Source organism: Uncinocarpus reesii, genomic scaffold, assembly GCF_000003515.1.
Source record: "Uncinocarpus reesii 1704 scaffold_5 genomic scaffold, whole genome shotgun sequence".
Taxonomy (NCBI): domain Eukaryota; kingdom Fungi; phylum Ascomycota; class Eurotiomycetes; order Onygenales; family Onygenaceae; genus Uncinocarpus; species Uncinocarpus reesii.
The window spans coordinates 596,439-616,286 of NW_003052496.1; the positions used below are offsets into that span (position 1 = coordinate 596,439).

The following is a 19,848-nucleotide window of genomic DNA, read 5'->3' on the forward strand; positions in this document are numbered from 1 at the left end:
TCCCGTAAGCGCCTAATTCAATGCCTGACTCCGTACTCCGTACGGAGAGTTACATAAGGTATACCTAGGGAGAAGGTTAATTCGCTCCCGGAGAAAAGATATGGCGGACCTCTGAGTCATCATTGCAGTTCAGAAAGATTGCTTAACTGGCTCCCCTCCATAATTCCTGCCCCTCGATCTCAGTTCTGCACACACAGGACGTTCGCCCAAGGAGCCCAGGGATCATGTCGATCGATTTCCCCAAAGAAGAGGAGGCTGTCCTCAAACGCTGGAAGGAAATCGGCGCTTTCGAACGTCAAGTTGAGCTATCTCGCGGTAGAAAGCCCTATACCTTCTACGATGGACCTCCCTTCGCGACTGGCCTACCCCACTATGGCCATCTGCTGGCCTCGACAATCAAAGACATTATTCCTAGATATTGGTCGATGAAAGGCCACTACGTCGAGAGGCGATTTGGCTGGGATACACACGGGGTGCCGATTGAATATGAGATTGACAAATCCCTGGGAATGTCCGGATCCGAGGCAGTCGAAAAACTCGGTCTTGCGGAATACAATGCCAAATGCAGGGCAATTGTTATGAGATATGCTTCGGAATGGAGGCAGACGATTGATAGGCTTGGCCGTTGGATTGATTTTGATAATGATTATAAGGTGAATTATCCCGATACCATGCTTTTCCATCACCATGCAACTAACACGCTCAAGACAATGGATACCACTTACATGGAATCTGAGTGGTGGATCTTCAAAAAGCTATACGATAAAGGACTGGTTTACCGCGGATATAGAGTCATGCCATTCTCTACAGCCTTAAATACACCATTGAGCAACTTCGAAGCATCGCAGAATTATCAGGACGTCCAGGATCCCGCCATTGTCGTCTCGTTTCCCCTTATTGATGACCCCCAGACCAACTTATTAGCATGGACAACTACACCGTGGACCCTTCCATCGCATCTTGGACTTGCGGCGCACCCGGATTTTGAGTATATCAAGATCCATGACGAACAGTCAGGCAAGGATTATATCCTATTGGAGGCATTGCTGGGAACCCTTTATAAGAACCCGAAAAAAGCGAAATTCAAGATCCTAGACAGGTTTAAGGGTTCAACGATGGAGGGATGGAAATACACACCCCCGTTTGACTATTTTTATGACAAATTCAAAGATATCGCCTTCAGGGTATTGATGGCCACCTATGTCACAGCAGACAGCGGTGTTGGGATAGTTCACCAGGCGCCTGCTTTTGGTGAAGAAGATTATAATGTTGCCCTAAAAGCAGGCATCATCACGGACCGGAAATTACCACCCAATCCAGTCGATAACCGCGGATGCTTTACCTCTGAGGTTCGCGATTTTGCTGGAGTTCATGTAAAGACAGCAGATAAGGCAATCATCAAACATCTAAAAGAAGCGGGCCGTATTGTTGTCGACAGTCAGATCACCCATAGCTACCCCTTTTGCTGGCGATCTGATACCCCATTGATCTACAAGGCAGTTCCAGCTTGGTTTGTGAAAATTGGGCCTATAATCCCCGATATGCTCAAAGGGATTGAAGATTCGTATTGGGTGCCATCTTTTGTGAAAGATAGGCGATTCGCCAGTTGGATTTCAAACGCCAGGGACTGGAACATTTCAAGAAACCGTTTCTGGGGCACCCCCATCCCTCTTTGGGTCAGCGAGGATTATGAAGAGATCGTCCCTATTGGAAGTGTAGAAGAATTAAAGGAACTGAGTGGTTATACTGGGGAACTGACGGATCTCCACCGTGACAAGATCGACCATATCACCATTCCAAGCCGGCAGGGAAAAGGTGTGCTTCGCCGGGTCGAAGAGATCTTTGATTGCTGGTTTGAGTCTGGGAGCATGCCCTATGCCTCTCAACATTACCCTTTCGAAAATGCAGACGAGTTTCATGCTTCTTTCCCTGGTGACTTCATCGCGGAGGGGCTAGACCAAACACGTGGCTGGTTCTACACACTTACAGTCCTAGGTATCCATTTGTTTGGAAAGCTGCCATTCAAAAACTGTGTTGTAAACGGAATCGTTCTTGCAGAAGATGGAAAGAAGATGTCCAAGAGATTGAAGAATTATCCCGACCCTACCTTGATCATGGATCGGTATGGGTCGGACGCTCTTCGATTGTACCTCATTAATTCTCCCGTGGTACGCGCTGAGCCTCTGAGGTTTAGAGAAGTGGGTGTTAAGGAAGTTGTGGCGAAGGTCCTTCTTCCTCTGTGGAACAGTTATAAATTTTTCGACGGCCAAGTTGTACTTCTGAAGAAGGTCGAAAACCTCGATTACGTCTTCGACCCATCCATGGAAGCGACCAACACAAACGTCATGGATCGATGGATCCTAGCGAGTTGCCAAAGCCTTCTTAAATTTGTCAATGAGGAGATGGCCGGGTATCGACTTTATACTGTTGTCCCGCGACTTCTAGAGTTGATTGATAACACAACGAACTGGTACATCAGGTTTAACCGTAGACGCCTGAAGGGCGAACTCGGTTTGGAGGATACGAAACACGCGCTTAACACGCTCTTCGAAGTGTTGTATACTCTAGTTCGTGGACTTGCGCCTTTCACCCCATTTGTTACCGATACCATCTACCATCGCCTCCTTCCTCACATTCCTAAGTCGCTCCAAGGAGAGGACAACCGTTCAGTTCACTTTTTGCCTTTCCCAGAGGTTAGAGAAGAGCTGTTCGACGAAGTTGTGGAGAGGCGGGTCGCGCGGATGCAGCGAGTGATTGAACTTGCTCGCGTCTCGCGTGAACGCCGGTCAATTGGTCTTAAAACGCCACTGAAAACCCTCGTGGTTGTCCACCAAGATCCTCAATACCTCGACGATGTGCGGTCACTTGAGCAATATATTGTCGAAGAACTCAATGTCCGCGATCTCGTTCTCTCATCTGACGAAGCAAAATACAATGTCCAATATAGGGCCACAGCTGATTGGCCTGTTCTTGGCAAGAAGCTGAAAAAGGATGTGCAAAAGGTGAAAAAGGCGTTACCACTACTCTCGAGCGAGGATGTTAAAAGCTATGTTCTTAATGGAAAGATGTTAGTTGATGGAATTGAACTCAGCAAGGGTGATTTGGTGGTTAAACGAGGTTTGAAAGAGGATGATACCTCTTCAAACTTCGAGACTAATACCGATGACGATGTTCTCATTATCCTTGATGTCGCTTTGTACCCTGAGCTTGCCCATGAAGGCTTGACCAGAGAAATTGTCAACCGCGTTCAAAGGCTCCGAAAGAAGGCTGGACTGGTTCCTACGGATGACGTCAAGATGGAATACCGTGTTCTTTCCGACCCGATAGTGTTGGGATCAGTGAGTGTTTGGAAACACAGGCGGAGAGTATCGAAAAGCACTGCGCAGACCAGTTGACAAGCATGTGGTGACAGAGTCGAAGCCAAATTCCCGGATGTGAAGATGAAGGAATCATCTGGAGGAGGTGCAGGAGGTTCCAAAAGGCAACATTCTTGCTTAGACTATGAAGCTCTAGATGCAGTTCTCTGTTACAGTGCCAGCGGTTTGATTAGATATCAATGTAATGTTTCTATTTCTATTAAAACTTGTTACGGGGTAGAAGTGAGTGATCTGATAAATACAATGTCCAACATAGGAAGATTATTTCTTTTTCATAGCAGCCTGTGTTGAGTAGTTAGCGGGCGTACTTTGAGAAGGCATCGAAGGGTTCAATACCAAATAGCAATCCTTCAATTTCATAAACTCCCTTTTGCACATATCTTTTGTAGTGGCATTATAATCGGCGAGAACACATTTGCCATACACAGTGGCCTTCACAAGTCACGTCAATCGTGGTGATCCTCAAGGGGAGACGTGGGAACTGGCTCACCTCTGTTGAGCACTGTGCCGCAGCCTGCGCAAATTTCTCGATGGGCCTCGTTCTCCCAGGCATTCCAGTAGCGTCAATCAAGCTCCCTTCTGATGTTTCTCCCACTCCCAAGTGTCTCTGCAGGTTTGTGTTGCTGGCGGGAGGAATCCATCCAGCGACGGGCGAATTAAGCACTATGGAGATTATGTAATGCAAGGCATTGGTGTTACTGGGGGAAGTCTGCAACAACAAAACATTCCTGAAAAGCGAGCATTTCGGACTGGGGTTTCGTTCGCCAAAGGGCTGGAGAAAGCGTATTCATTTCATTTTATGTTGGTGTGCTATTTTTGAACCCTGCTGGGTGATGCCGGACTCGCTTCACAGTTTCCGCCCTCCTTTGTCCTTTTCCCTCTCGCAATGACTTCGTGTCGCATTCTGCAGACAACGCGCCTCATGTCGCGGAGCTTTCGATGCCTCCAGTCCCGATAAATCACGAAATTGCTCCAGCTGAGCAATTGGCTCTCAGCGATCAAGGTTAATTCCACAACAAGATGATTCTACTTGAACTGCGCCAATGTTGATAGTCGTGTTGTAGATGTGCACCTCCTCTACCAAATCGTCACGCGGGCAGAGCAGCATCCCGACGTCGATAAGCATACGTTCCGAGCCCTCTTCGAAGAATATCATACGGTATTGTCAGAGAATGGGATCGAGCCCGAGCAGGATCAAATATGCCTCCGGTTCCTCTTTTTGCTGGGCAAGCATCTGCGCGGGGAGGGCTTGTACACACGCTTCGAATCACTCCTCTTACAGATGGGTATTCAGATTTGCACCGATCCAACGACGAACGCGAATGGGTTATCGTATGTGGAGCCGGAAAGTAAAACAGAAGTCGGTTTCGAAGCGAATGAATTACCCCAACAGCCCAACGGCGTCCACAAGAGAAGGCCGCGGCGAGCCTCTTTCAATTCGATGTACGATGCGCCAACGGAGACTATTCACGGGAACGCTAACAGACCGCCCTCCAGATCATCCATGTCGAGGTTGGACATAGAAGCGAGCGGAGTGATTGCGCCGCGACGCAAAAGAAGGGCTTCGCTGAACACGATTGATGATCCTAGCTCGTTTCATCAAAGCTTCGAATCGCATAGGGTCGACGGTTTCCATGGTATGGATCAAGCCCAACATCTAACGACTGGTATAGTGGACCATCAGGAAGAACATGGGATACCGGCCGGGAAACGACAACATTTATCGGACGATGACGAGGAGTCCGAATCCGATCTTTCTGACGATAACATTCCTAAACTCTCTGTCCCTCCGGAGCTATTCTATCAACCGTCTCTTTCGAACCTGCTCTTCGATGCTTCGGTATTCAATGCATATCGAGAAAGAAGGGTTGCACGACAGTTACTCGCACGATGGCGAGAACGAACACGCCATAGACAGCAATTTGTTCAGGCTATATATCAAGTCGCCCTCAATCGAGACAGGGCGACCCTCCTTCAACAAGCACTTGACGAGTGGCGATCTAGTTTGGAAAAAAAGCGGCAAAAAGCTCATACAGAACGATTTTTCAAACATCTGGAAGCACGAGCCGCCCGCGCGCGAGATCTATACTTACTAACTAAAGCATTTACTCATTGGGCGCAGGTTGCTTCTGATGAGGTTGAAAAGACTAATGCAGCACGGCGCCATATTCTCGGTATCAAATACTTCAATGCTTGGAGGGAGGTAACCGCAGTAAATGAGCTTAAGATTCAGCGCTTTGCTGTAAAAAGGCCATTTGTTTTGCTGAGACTGCGGCTCGAAAAAATCAGAAACGACGAGGTTATGGCAGATGAGTTGTACCATGCTAATTTGGTGAAGCGCATGTATTGGACATGGTTTTGGTCATTCTGTTACCGCATGGCACCTCAGCGGGCAGATCACCGAGTAAAACAGCGATCATTGATATCTTGGCTTCGGGCGTTCAGAAACCACAGAGAACGCGACAATGAGGTCGACTCCAAACGCAAGCAAGCCTTGCTCAGCTCCGTACTACAAAAATGGTGTCAGAAAGCCCGTTCGGTTTCCATAGCCCAACAAGATGCGGACAATTGGCGACTAGAACATCTGATGAGAAACAATTTCACCGAATGGCGCATTCAACATAACCTTGGAACAGCTTCTGCCAGGGTAACAACCATGATGAACACTAGAATCATGCGTTTCTCTTTTGACATGTGGGCCTACAAAGCTTATATAGAGCGGCTCGCACGAGATGCGGACCGTCAAAGAGTCATCCACAATGCCTGGACAGCGTGGAACGACAGGTTGCGCTGCCGTGCCCTGACGAGGCGGATTGACGGGCGTATTATTATGCAATCGCTCTATAAATGGGTCTTAATGGAACGACTTCGCTTTATGACTCGGATTAGAGATCGGAGACTGAAACGAACGATGTTGACAAAATTAATGGATAATTCTAGTGATTTGTATACCCGATTATTGCGTCGAGGGGAGGAATTTCGCCATCACAGGAAGCAAGAGTTTGCCCGGACTATATTTCATCACTGGCGGGAGAAGCTTGCTATTCAAGGGCAGCGGGAGCGCATCGCGTTGGCTTTTTATGCGCCTCGTGTTGAACATGAGGCTCTGGTTAGATGGAATGAACGTCGAAGTCTATACATCAAACTGGAGACTTGGGCGAAAAACGCGCGCTATTTCTTCCTGATGACCAAAGCACTCAAAAAATGGCGGGCAATTACCCAACAGACGGCTAAGAAGCGGAAACAAGATGCTTACTCTATGATTAGACGAAAGGTGAAAATAAATCTGGTGTCAGACGCGCTGTCTATTTGGCGAGCTCGTCGTGCAGCTGTTGCAGATTTAGACCAACAAGCCACGGAGGTGTATAAACAAAAGCTGATCAAAAAGGCAACTGTTCTGTTCGAGCACTGGCACTCTGAGACCGTGAACCGTTTTAAACAGATATCCGATGCAGATATTTTTTACAACCGCCAGTTGACATACGATCACCTTAGCCATTGGGCGACTTCGTATAGACTATACCAGTCGCAAGAGGAAAATGCTGCGCGGTTTCTGGATCTACACGTCGCTTCCGTAGCGCTCAGCCAGCTCAAAAAGCTCAGCTTGCGGGTGTTCCAGGTCAGGACTGATTATGAAAAGGCTGAGGCGGCGAATGACCGTATTTTGCGAAAACACCTTCGAAATATGTTATATCACTGGATCGAGAAGACAAGAGCTTTGCATGTGGCTAAGGACAGTGCTACAGCACAATTTACCACTCCCAGGCCGCATTATGACTTGCAACACTATGAAGAACCGGATGAATGGCGAAATCCAGAGTCAACACTCCGAATCAGTGATCTTGGTCCGGAAATTGATCTTACGTCTCACACCCCAGTGCCTGGATATTTGACAAGTCCCTCTAAACGGGCTGCACGAGCGCGCTCCTTGCATCAGATATCCACCACCCCAGCGACACCTGCAATAACGCCGTTCGCTGTCAGATTACTGGCCGCAAGGGACTCTCCCCGATCACTTCCGGGGCGCAGAACTCTTTACGCACGGAGTCCCCTGGCAACGAACGTGCGTTTTGCGATAGAAGAAGAGTCAGAGCCGGAGTCACCGACTGAAGGCAGGTCGACAAACAGCCGCAGGCCAACCTAGTCATTCGTGGCTTTCGTCTAATCATTTACTTTGCTTTGTTCCTCTTTCCCTCTGTATAGCGCCCCGTCTTAAAACCTTCATCGCGTTTCAGTTTTGGTGGGTGGATTGGGTATTGGATAATTGGTACGGATTGTTTGGTATATCGTTGGATTCCTTTTACGGGCTGTATGAATTGATGAATCCTGATGCCTGGCGTTTGGGCTAAAAGAGTAGCATATCTATTGCGATACTGCTGTGATTTATTTGTATCTGACAGCATTGTTAGCCTTTGGAGACAATTATTTCCTTTTTGAAATCAAGAGCAAGATGCATGCCAGTCATCTGAACAGTCACCAGATCAACTAGTAGACCTCTAGGCAACTGTGATAGTTATTAGTGTGTTTGGTGTGTGGAGCGCTGTTAACTCAATAGGTAGTTCATAGCAATTCTGTCACGCGTTCTCCTGATGGACGTCATCGCGATCACAACGTTTCAACGGACAGCGAGTTCGTTATTTGCTTGGGAGAACAATGCAACTGCAACAACCTTAACATCCATACATTTTGAAGGTCCCTGTTACTGTTTTGCATTCTAATACGCATAGCATATCGACAATGATCTGACGCCGGCGGTTCAGCCTGCCGTCTCTCGAGTGTTCCCATGCGGACCGTACTGCCGGGGCGACCTCCAGCGAAGCTCCAAGCTCTCAGCACCGCGCTCTGGGATGGTCGTCGCATTGTTGTAAGCCGAGCGCGTTCCACTACTTCCTCATCCTTTGTTTCGCGCAATAGATTGGAACGGCACTGATTTGTTTCCGTGCGGACTTGGATTTAGGCATACATTTCCGGCCGTGCGCTTGTGATCCTTGACGGGCCACACCAGCTCCTACAAACTATTTACTTGGATGATACGGATCTACTTGAGGCGGTGGCAATTGAAGAGTCTACTGGGAAGATTGCAGTGTGCAGCGGACTGGATGTTTCTGTCTACCAACCGTACGTGATCGGAGATGATAAACCCAAGGTTCGACACCTCGCTCCCCAGCCGTCAAGGGTTCGTGATTAGGAGAGTGCCCCTAATTGATAGATAGTGGAGTTTAGCGTGCAGTTTTCGACCGTACGAGAATGGGCAAGACCCGATTAGAACCCTGTCTTGGGGCTCCTCCGATGAGCTCCTCGTGGGCAACCACCGACTTACGTTATGGCTTCTTACGGACTCTCCGCGTGCTACCTGGACAACCGAACTAGGAAGCCCGGTGAAGTATGCGTGTCTCTCCCCTGATGCAGCGTTAATAGCGTCCACGGCCGAGTACGATCGACTTGTCAAGATATGGAGGCGGCGCTCCTTCGTAGCTGATGACGTCCGTTTCGATGTATCGTACCTGTCCCATCCCACAGCTGTAACCGGAATGCATTGGAGGCTTCCGCATCACCGGGAACAAACCATGGACAATGTGCTATATACTATCTGCGCGGACAATAAGATACGGATATGGGCTCCAATGGAACGTCATGGCTTATCTGTGCTTCAACTTTGGAACGAAATTGACATGGCGGCCTCTATTCAGCCCAGGAACCCATTGCCATCAAATGAGGCAATGAGACGCTATGGGTTCATCATCGATAGTCGGGATTTTGCGAAAGCCATGGAACGCGCTGTGCAGTGCGGAGACTCGAAAGATAAAAACCACCCTGCCCTCGAACACCTTCTCGAAGTTGCCGCGAAAGTTCCTGAAATTTGTGTCGTCCTCGATGGTAGAGGACATATGTGCGCCTGGGGGCTTGAGAACGTGGGCTGCAAAGTCCGGTCACCTGCAAACATCTTCAATATCGCCCATGTTGAAGGGCTGCACTTGTCGCTTCCTTCGGGAGTTCTTCCCCGTGAGGATTATGCTCGATTTTATTCTTTCGCGGGGGGTGTATTCGATGATTCCTTTACAATTCTGGCTCATTACTTTGACGGGCGGATCGAATGGCTGGATTCTAAGATACATACCCTTTTTGATCCGACTCCCAGGAAAAAGAGACTGATTTCGAGGGCGATTTGGTCAGGCCACGGGGGAGCAGTGAAGAAAATTGTTCGTACGCCTGTTGGCAAGATGTTGATTTCCCGTACGGATGATAATAAGGCAATGATTTGGCGGCAGCGCTCCTCCAGTACCGGTTCCGTTCTTGTACAACAAAGTTCTCTTCTGTCAGATCTACACATCCATCGAACGTTTTTGCTGGATGATGGGAAATTTTTGGTTAATTTGCACCACAACGGCATTTCTCTTTGGGATGTCCGTTCATTTCATGGAACTCTCCTCGATCAGTGTGATTTTCAATTGAGCAGCAAGCCATTATGCGTCTTGTTCGTACCAACTACGGATATCGAACCCTCAACAGTGTATATAGCAGCCATCGGGGTCGATATGGCTGGAATTGCGTGGGAAATCGATCTTCCCGGAAACCACAGCCATGTCAATGGCGTGAATGGGAACCGCAAATACTTACGTCAATTTTGTATGTTTAACCTTGGCGTGAAGGAGGATGTTTCGTATATCATTCCCGTCGACCCGGCCGGGAGCCGAGTGAAAACATCTGGCTTCCTCGATCTCTTTGCCACGGACATCGCCCTATCTTATACCCACAGTGGAACGGTCAGAACATGGACTGCCAAAGTCGACAAACAAAATCAAAAAATTGAGTGGCTATTGACGTCCACTGTTGAAACGGGAATCGTTAACCCTTCCCTTGCAAGCGCAACGTCGATGCGCAAGGCTGCACTTATTGACCAAAATCGGACCCATCTAAGTATATGGGACACAAACGGGGCACAGCTAGAGTTTGAAGAGCACTTTCCACAGCATGATATTATCCAAGACCTCGACTGGACATGCACTCCCGATGCTCAATTCATACTTGCCGTTGGGTTCCCAAGGAAGGTGGTCCTCCTTTCCCAACTACGATACGATTATCTCGATGCAGGCCCTTCTTGGGCCCAAATCAGAGAGATCCGAATGCAAGATCTTACACCACACCCTATTGGCGACTCCTGCTGGCTAGGCAACGGAAATCTAGTGGTTGGAGCTGGTAATCAGCTGTTTGTATTCGATAAATACATTGAAGCAAGCCATCCGATTGTTACCGGCCTTCGTATCCCATCACATAAATCCGCCTATGTTGATTTATTCCACTTTGTTAGCCGGCTCAATGGCCCGTTACCTGTGTTTCACCCTCAGTTCCTCGCTCAGTGTATTCTTTGCGGGAAAACTAGTTTGGTACACTTGATCCTCACTAGCCTTCACCATAAGTTAAAATTCTACACAGAAGGCGATGATATTGACGGATTCTTGGATATAACTCTTGATCGATTTTATGAGGACCCTGACGTAAAGACCCCCAGCACGCATCCTACAGCTGAATTTCGAAACTAACTGTGGCCATAGATGTTCCAGCATATGACGTGGAAGGAAATGCATTCGTCCAGTACGGACTACTCGTTTGAAGCCGAGCCACATGTAGTCGATGAGACCGTTGCCGCGTCGCTCAACGAATACCTGTCGCGCATCGTTCTTGCGCAGTTATCAAGCACGGAACAGTTTCGCCTAGTGAACATCGTGGAATGCGTTGCTACCGTTGAGAAACACCGTCGTTCTATGGACGACAATGCAGCACGATACCTTTTATTTTTCAGACAGCATATGATCAGACGAAGTCAGAAACTACCAGAGGTTTCTAATATCTCATGGCGCGAAATCGTTTGGGCCTTTCATAGCGACAGTCACGAAATCCTTGCTGACCTAGTTTCTCGACAATATAATGGCAGGATGCTTTGGGAGAATGCCCGTGAGAGCGGTCTATTCATGTGGATTACTGACATCAATACATTGGTACGCACTCATTACTCTTTAAAGTTTCAAGGACTGTGCTGAGTTATAATAGCGAACACAACTCGAAGTTATTGCACGTAATGAATATGGAAAGACGGATGAAAGAAATCCAATCGACTGCAGCTTATATTATTTGGCCCTTAAGAAGAAGAACATTCTGCAAGGCCTTTGGCGTATGGCAAATTGGCACCGTGAACAAGCGGCAACATATCGGCTCCTGTCGAATAATTTCAAAGAGCCGCGTTGGCAGTCAGCGGCTCTGAAAAACGCATATGCTTTGCTTGGCCGACGAAGATTTGGTATGCTACTCATATTTGAATGAATAAGAGCTTACACTAACTACCATGCAGAGTACGCGGCAGCATTCTTCCTTTTGGCAGACCACCTACGAGACGCTGTAAACGTGTGTATAAACCAGCTAAAAGATATTCAACTTGCTATTACTATTGCACGTGCATATGAAGGTGATGACGGGCCGGTACTCAAAGAAATTCTAGAAGAACATATTCTTGTGGCTGCGGCTACAGACGGCAACAGGTGGATGGCATCCTGGGCGTTTTGGATGCTAAATAGGCGAGATATGGCCGTACGCGCGCTGATAGTGAGTTTTGAAGATACTGAGAATGTATCAGTGGCTAATATTGTCTAGTCCCCTGTCGAAACTCTTTTGCCTCCCACGCCTGGCTCCCCAGGTAGTTCTACTGGTGTCTCCCTTCATGCCAGATCCTATCTATCCAATGACCCAGCTCTCGTTGTTTTATACGAACAACTTCGGGAAAAGACGCTCCAAACCCTCAAGGGTGCCTCAAAGGTTGCCGCCCGGGACGAGTGGGAATTTGTGATTCGAAATGCGCGGCTTTACGACAGGATGGGTTGCGACTTATTAGCCCTGAGTCTTGTTCGTAACTGGGAGTTCTTGAGACCTCCTCTTGTCGAAACACTCCCGTCACGGCTGTCGATAGGGCTGTTAGAGAATGTGCCAAACCCTAATAAACTGCTTAAACGAAGAAGCAGTTTAGTCGTTGCAGATATGCATTTATCTCCCGGCTTACAGGAGGAGATAAGGAAGGCAGCCACAGACGTCGCGGATAAGCAAGCACGTGCCGCGCATGGTACGCAGCCTCCGCCGACTACGTTTGAGGAGCCAGATACGAGTTCTTTGCTAGACAGTTTTGGGTTTTAACACAAGGGGGGGTTCTTGCTGCATTTGTGGTTGTCCTGCCCATTTTCACTGGCGTTTAGAAGGGATGGAGATTTTCTGTCAGGATCTACGATTTTCAATTCCTGTGTATAGCATATTATCTGTATTTACCACCACAGCCATCTATTCGGTTCCTGATAAAGTCATCCCATTGATAAGCCACGAACTACACTCCCGGGTCGGATACCCGAATTAGGCTAGTCGCGACATGACGTCATGTAGCTTGCTACCGATCATGTGAGCTGAGATCTTATCTTATCTTCAGCGTCAAACCATCCATGCATTAGTCATCCCGGTTCTCGCTTCAATCACCGCGATGGATGGAGAAATGGGGTTCTTCAACCCCTTCTTTTGCGATGAAATGGTAGATGGGCTGGGATATGATTCTCTCTAACGGACCTCGAAGGCATCGGTAGCAGAATCTTGGATGGGTGCGCTGAAGCAAAGTGCAATATCCCAATCAGCATGATACCCGAGTCGTCCAGCCAAGGGCTTCACGTCCAGGCGGCTCCTAGGATGAGCAATCTCGCACCAGAGCCATCAGGGAGCTCTCAGCGACCGGACCAAGAGCTTTACGATCATGACGACTCCGATAATGCGCCATCAGGCCTACTCTCCTCCCCACCGAAGACATCCTCGCAGAGCTTCACTCCCCGTTCCCTCATCGTCGGCCTCGCTATCGGCACCCTCATAACCTTTTCAAATACCTATTTCGGTCTTCAAACTGGCTGGATCAGTACCATGGCCATGCCATCGTCCCTGATCGGGTTCGCAGTATTCAAAACTCTGGCCCCCTACCTTTCGTTTCCGTTTAGTCCCATTGAGAACGTGCTCATTCAGACTGTTGCGGGCGCAGTGGGGACTATGCCGCTTGGATGTGGCTTTGTCGGTGTGGTCCCGGCGCTGGAATTCTTACTTCGGGATGGGCCGGATGGAGAGATGGGTGGGGATGATGGGCAGGGCGAGGGAGGGCCATTGAAGCTGGGATTCTGGAAACTGGTGGTTTGGAGTCTCGGAGTGTGCCTGTTCGGTGTGGTGTTTGCGGTACCGTTGAGGAAAGAGGTTATAGTGAGGGAAAAGTTGAAGTTCCCGAGTGGAACGGCAACGGCGTTGATGATCAGGGTTTTGCATGGCAGTGGGCAAGATGGTGAAAAGGCGAAAGACGCTGGAAGCTCGAATGTGGAATACCAGGAAACGGAAAGGCTGCTCGTTAATGAGCCTGCAGCCACTGAAGTTCCAAGATCGTCAATTGGCCATGATCATAGGCAGGATTGGAAAGGGAAAATAAGGCTTTTGGTTTTTGCCTTTGGAATATCCGCTTTCTATGTGAGTGCAGCCCAGTTTAGCTTCAGGCAAACTACTGGGCACTTCTTGGGGAAAGGCAGATTATATTGACCGTTGACTAGACACTTCTCTCGTATTTCATCCCATTGCTTCGCAATCTACCCATTTTCGGTTTGACACTTGCGAGCAAATGGCTCTGGACTTTGAACCCATCCCCGGCATACGTTGGACAAGGTATCATCATGGGCTCATCTACCTCGTTCCACATGTTAGTTGGGGCCGTTATTGGATGGGGAGTCCTGTCTCCTTTGGCTAAAAACAAAGGATGGGCACCAGGTCCAGTGGGTAACTGGGAGAATGGAAGCAAGGGCTGGATCGTTTGGGTATCGCTCGCTATCATGCTGGCCGACTCAGTCATGAACCTAGGATGGCTGGTACTCAGGCCTATAGTCCACTATGGGCCGGGTGCGGTTCATGCGATCCGTCATCGAACTAGCGAGCAGGGGTTTTGGAAGAAGCTTTTAAGCAGGAATTCGAATTCAAGCCAGGGCTATATTCCCATCAATCAGGGCGACCCTACACAGTATAAGAACTCCGACAGCAAGAAAGACCACGATGAAGATGATGCTCCCCCTTCAGAACTTATCCCGATGCGGACTATCGTTATCTTGCTTCCAATAACCCTCATACTAAACGTCATATGCATGCACGTCGCCTTTGGAAGCATCATCACCCCATTTTTATCCAGCCTTGCAACCCTCCTCGCCCTTGTCCTTTCAGTAATGGGCGTGCGTGCCCTAGGGGAAACCGACCTCAACCCCGTCTCGGGAATCAGCAAAGTCACCCAACTCATCTTCGCCCTCGCCACACCCGCTTCCAGCCACACACGCCGCTCAGCAATCGTCACCAACCTCCTTGCCGGTGCTGTCTCCGAGTCCGGCGCCCTGCAAGCTGGAGACATGATGCAAGACTTGAAGACGGGCCATATCCTGGGCGCGAGCCCCAAAGCACAGTTTTACGGCCAGCTAATAGGCAGCCTTTTCGGTGCTGTGATTTCAGTGGCCGTGTACCGCTTATATATCAATGTGTACGAAATTCCGGGGGACATGTTCCAGATTCCCACGGCATACGTGTGGATTTTCACCGCTAGATTTGTCACGGGTCAAGGCCTGCCGGACATGGCATGGCAGGTCTCGGGGATAGCGGCGGTTATTTTTACCGTTACCACTATTGTTAGAATATACGGCGCTGCGGGGATGAGGCGAGGGGGTTCCGCTCCTTCCTGGAGGGCGTGGATCCCCGGTGGCATTGCCGTCGCCGTGGGGATGTATAACGTCCCCTCGTTTACGTTGGCGAGAGCCATCGGAGGCGGGATCGAGTTCTGGTGGCGCCGGCGTCAAAAAGCAAAGCAAATTCGGCAGCAATCAGCATTGCAGGGCCAAGATCATGGAGAAACGCCAGGACACGAAGGAGACTCTGTTGGGCGACGAGAAGAGCTCAAAGACGACCAGGGAATAAACGGCTCGCATTCAACCATTGTCATATTGGCTTCGGGGCTCATTCTTGGAGAAGGTGTGGTGAGCATCATCAACTTGGCACTTGCAAGTGCTGGCGTACCGCATCTATAGGTTCATTCTGGGTTGGACAGCATCCTTGCCCGTATGTAGATTTTCGGAAAATATATAACAATACGGATACATTCGGCCGTTTTCGGTCCCATATAAGAACATATGTAGATCACAATAGACTCCAATCACCCATGAGGATCAAAAACTTATCAATGTCCAATTATCCAATTTTGATCTGATAATAACTACATCCAATTCGTTCATTGAGATAAATACAATTGAACTGTCAAAAACACATGGGGGATTTTTTTCCAACGACATCTGGTTTCCAATCACCAATATTGCCCCATCATTCTTCAAACATAGGTTGCCGCGATATGCAACTGCGCCCAAAAAGTCACGGGCAACGGCAAGCTTACGGCAATTTTGGCGCAAGGCAATGGTCCCAAATGTTCAACGATCAGGGCGAGCCACAAAGGCGCCTTGAGGCTAATTGGTAAAAAATTGCAGGGGAGCATTAGAATAAAAGGTGATTCCAACAAAATTCTGATTGGAATTGAATTGGAACCGCAATGTCACAGAGAAGAAGATAAAAGAAGGAAAAAGGTTCCTAGAAGGCGAGTAGCGCCGAGTACAGCAGGTAGGTGATTAACCTGGATGGCGTGGCTTGCCCTTCATGGAGAATTGAAACTAGAAAGCTCAAAATAGAGTAGTCAAATGCGAAGCTCAAATTTAGGGGAGCCGAAAGCATGTTGGTTTAGGGAATGATCCAAAGTTGGTTGGTGATCGGGGGGGGGATCCAGCAGATAGTCGAAGGTCATATGCAAACTAACTTTCGAGGAAATCGGAAATATATCAGAAAACAACGCCATGAGCAAATAAAGATAATAATTCACTTGGGTATCGCCAGTAACATCGTAGTTCATCGTCTCAAGCTCGTCCCGCCAGGAGTCAAGAACATATCTAAATACATTCAGATGATATTTACGGCGATATTCCGGCCGAACAGGGGGCAATATGTGCATTGGAAAGGAGCATTTCAACTATTGCGCCTGGCCAGGCAGAGGCTTTCTCTCCACTGGAGGGAGCGACACAGGGGTGGACTGTGGCGGTTGCTCTGCCGGGATCTGGGGTTGTTCGGCTGGCTGGTCAGCTGGCTGTTCCCCTGGGTTGTTGGTTGGCTGTTCTACTGGCTTTTCCACTGGTTGTTCAACTGGGTTTTCCATTAGCCCGTTGACCGGTTGTTCTACTGGCTGGTCCGAAGGAGCTGTGCTGGGTTTCTCCACTGGTGAGTCGGTTGAGTTGACATTTTGGACTGAGGCGCCGAGGCTGCTTGGCCCCTGAATGGGAGCAGGAACTCGTCCTCTGCCGCTGGCAGCACTGTTGCTCCGTTGTCGTTGATTTGCAGGCATATTCGGCTTTTCTAATCCATTCACGCCAGGAGGTCCAGGGTGCCTATTCGATTGAGGTGGAAGCCGAGAACCTGGGCCAGGAGATAGTGAGCGCGGAACATCAGGGAATCGAACTGGCGGGCCGCCCGGAGCGATATACGGACGGTAGCCTGAACTTGGAGAAGCAGGGCGACTATTTTGCTGTGGTGCAAATCGGGGCGGTCCCTGTGGTGGCGGTCCGCTAGGAGGCGGCCCAGGAACTGGAGAATTACGCCCGCCAGCTGGAGACATTGGGCGACCATTTACACCACCGATTGGTGGGGGACCTCGAGGGCCTGATCCAGGAGGACTACGTTGGCGTGGTTTTACTGGTCGAGCAGAAAGACAGGATCTTGGGGCAACACCTTGCTGAGAGCGGTCAAGACGGATACAGAGGGCCTGGATTCACAAGAAGTTAGTTTACCAGTTTTTACTATAAGATAACCACAGAGTACGTACCCATCCATCATCGTATTCATGAAGAAGCCGCACGAGTTGTCCTGCTCGAAGTTCAAGTTCGTCATCCATGGAGGGAGCGAAGTCAAGTTGAACACGATGAACATTTGTTAGGGCAGGGCCACCCGTAGCAACTGCAGCAGCTGTGGTAGAAGTGACGGAAACAGATTCAAAACTCTTAGCTGGGCTAGGGGGTGGCATGTCCTTCATCCATCCCGCAGGAGGGCCAGGAACGTGCTGCAAAGTTGGTGGTTTACCGCTATGGCTATTGGCAGTAGCAGGGGTAATGGCAGCAACAGCGACGGAGCCTGCAGTGATGGCAGTGCCAGTAGCAGCAACGCCGGTCGTCATTCCTTCTGGGCTAGGCATTCGCATGGAAGAAGCTCCTGGAGAAGGAGTGCGTACATTTAAAGGCTGTGGGGCTGGGCCAGGCGGGGAAGTTGGAGAAGAGGCACCCGATCGGGTTTCAAATGGATTAACCGGATCATTGAAAGGGTTTGAGGTGCTGTCTGCTGTTCTTGGAGGCGCAAAAGTGCTTTGAGAATCGTTATGCTGTCCGGTGAGGTTACGCACTCCAGCAACCCCAGCAACATTCACCATTGCCATATTGTTCGGGCCGTGTCCAGTGAAATCCGGAGAAAATTGGGTCATGGGGCGGACGTTCAACTGAGGAGGAGCAGATGAAGTGACTTGTTGCGGTGGTGGTGGAGAATACGATTGCTGCGGGCTCGGGATTGGGGGGAATGGCTTCTCATGTTGGATTTCCTCCGCTTCTTCCGTCTTTTTCTTCTTCCGGATGAACAAAAGAGCGACACCTGCAATAAGCCCGACCAATGCAATAATACCTATCGCGAGACCTGCCTTGGCTCCATCCGACAAACCGGGTGAGGCTACCGCTGTGTTGGTGGCTGAGGGGGACGAGGTAATTGACGCAAGCCCGATCCCGTTATCACTGGTTGTCGATGGCACCAACTCTCTGGCCGAGGTAGGCGTTGACGTAGCGAAGGAGGTGGATGGTGCCTTGGGCCGCGAGCTTGATTCTTCGGTTGTGGCCACAGGAGACGAAGTTCGAGTTGGTCTTTGTACTGGCGTCCTGGTGGGCGTTGGGTCGTCAGTATCCGGGCGCGGAGGACGGGTATGTTTCACAGGTGGCCCTATATCTATAGTCGTCCTTGGTGGTCCACGACCCTCGGTGGAATAACCGCCAATGGGGCCGTCGAAGGTTGGCTTGGCCGTGATATAAATGATTTCCACATCATCGTCGTCTTTGTTGGCGATGGGCTTGATATTTCCTCCGATTATTTCAATGTCACGAAACAGTTGCGGCCCGCGTGCCTCGACCTGTGCATGTTGTCGTGCATGATGCCTGTGGTGATTATGCATGATGGCGACGATCCACACCGGCGAGCTGGTTGGCGCGGAGCGAGGGCGATACGGCAGCAACCAGCGCGCACGAACAATTCGACTGTATTTTGCGTTTCAATGGTGCTTCCTTGCTCTTCAGAATTAGGCACGGCGACGCTCGACTGAGGTATTAGGATTAATGTTGGTATCGATGCAAAAGAGGGAATGCCTGGTGTGGGCTGACGATAACAGAAAAGGAGTGACTATGAGCAATCAGGCCATGCTCAACCCGGGGGATTGGGCCCGATCACTGCGATAAAAAAGAGCGTAGCGGTTGCCAAAAGAGTGGACGAGGTCAGCACGGCATCGTGAGCAGACAAGAAGGCAGAAGAGAGAGAGAGAGAGAAGAGGAGAAGCGAAGGGATGAAGAGAAGCGAGGCCGTGGCTTCTTAGTCAGGAGGCTGAAGGAAACGAGATTAGCTTTGGGCTGTCATTTACGGTAACCTTGGTAAATTAGCTGCTGTTTCGTTTCCCGTACGCCCGAAATCACTCCAGACACCCTCCTCATTGGCCAATTGCCCAGGATACCGTCACGATTACGTGCAGTTCCGTGCCGCTGCCGTATTGATATAAATAGGCGCCCAGCGGGAGCGGTCTCGAGACACCCGTTCACAGCCGAGATGTCAGACAGGAGATATACACGGCGCCCCCAAGAACGCAAGGCCAAAGCGAGACTCGCAGCTGGGAAGATCAGCCAGACACGCAACGAGAGACTGCGCATCTTGCCTGTTGAAACAGAGTCCCAGGTTGTGTTGTGTTCTGATTGTTTGTCTTTCAAACAACCGCGTGGCTTAACTAGCGTGCCGAGTGGAGAAACATCCACCCTCCCTCATCTCGTAGTCCAATCACACGGCAGAGACCAGTCTGCATCGGGCTTAGCGCCAGGTACCACGGACGCCCCTTCCAATACCGTGGCACATGTCAGGGGAAATACATTCTTTACGGAGAACCCGTGTATCATTGATTACAGGACACCAGCCATGGGCAGGGAAGACTCAAGGACAATGACACTCTGGACGGGTTTCTCACAGGGTTCGGGGAGTGCGGTCTTGGTATGTTTGACCGCAAACATGCGATGAAGTTGGGGTACGCTTTTCAGGAGGGGGAAGTCAACACGGCAAAGCTGGCAGA

At 49.7% G+C, this 19,848-nt stretch overlaps 5 protein-coding genes across 5 annotated transcripts; 4 read left to right on the forward strand and 1 right to left on the reverse strand.

Annotated features, from left to right (window-relative positions):
• Positions 1–224: 224 nt before the first annotated feature.
• On the forward strand, positions 225–3,395 carry UREG_07220 (isoleucyl-tRNA synthetase; the record flags this gene model as incomplete). The annotated part of the gene is made up of 1 exon (XM_002582401.1): positions 225–3,395. One exon carries the CDS (start codon positions 225–227, stop codon positions 3,393–3,395), a length of 3,171 nt encoding a protein of 1,056 aa, XP_002582447.1.
• Positions 3,396–4,659: 1,264 nt separating this feature from the next.
• On the forward strand, positions 4,660–7,521 carry UREG_07221 (uncharacterized protein; the record flags this gene model as incomplete). The annotated part of the gene is made up of 3 exons (XM_002582402.1): positions 4,660–4,709; positions 4,875–5,014; positions 5,051–7,521. 3 exons carry the CDS (start codon positions 4,660–4,662, stop codon positions 7,519–7,521), a joined length of 2,661 nt encoding a protein of 886 aa, XP_002582448.1.
• A 1,423-nt stretch (positions 7,522–8,944) lies between these two features.
• Positions 8,945–12,557, forward strand: UREG_07222 (uncharacterized protein; the record flags this gene model as incomplete). The annotated part of the gene is made up of 6 exons (XM_002582403.1): positions 8,945–10,574; positions 10,687–10,736; positions 10,931–11,374; positions 11,427–11,673; positions 11,725–11,975; positions 12,024–12,557. The coding sequence occupies 6 exons, from the start codon at positions 8,945–8,947 to the stop codon at positions 12,555–12,557; spliced, it is 3,156 nt and encodes a 1,051-aa protein (XP_002582449.1).
• A 534-nt stretch (positions 12,558–13,091) lies between these two features.
• UREG_07223 (uncharacterized protein) lies at positions 13,092–15,487 on the forward strand (the record flags this gene model as incomplete). Its single annotated transcript, XM_002582404.1, has 2 exons — positions 13,092–13,901; positions 13,982–15,487. 2 exons carry the CDS (start codon positions 13,092–13,094, stop codon positions 15,485–15,487), a joined length of 2,316 nt encoding a protein of 771 aa, XP_002582450.1.
• A 983-nt stretch (positions 15,488–16,470) lies between these two features.
• On the reverse strand, positions 16,471–18,696 carry UREG_07224 (uncharacterized protein; the record flags this gene model as incomplete). The annotated part of the gene is made up of 2 exons (XM_002582405.1): positions 16,471–17,256; positions 17,317–18,696. The coding sequence occupies 2 exons, from the start codon at positions 18,694–18,696 to the stop codon at positions 16,471–16,473; spliced, it is 2,166 nt and encodes a 721-aa protein (XP_002582451.1).
• Between the last annotated feature and the right edge of the window lie 1,152 nt (positions 18,697–19,848).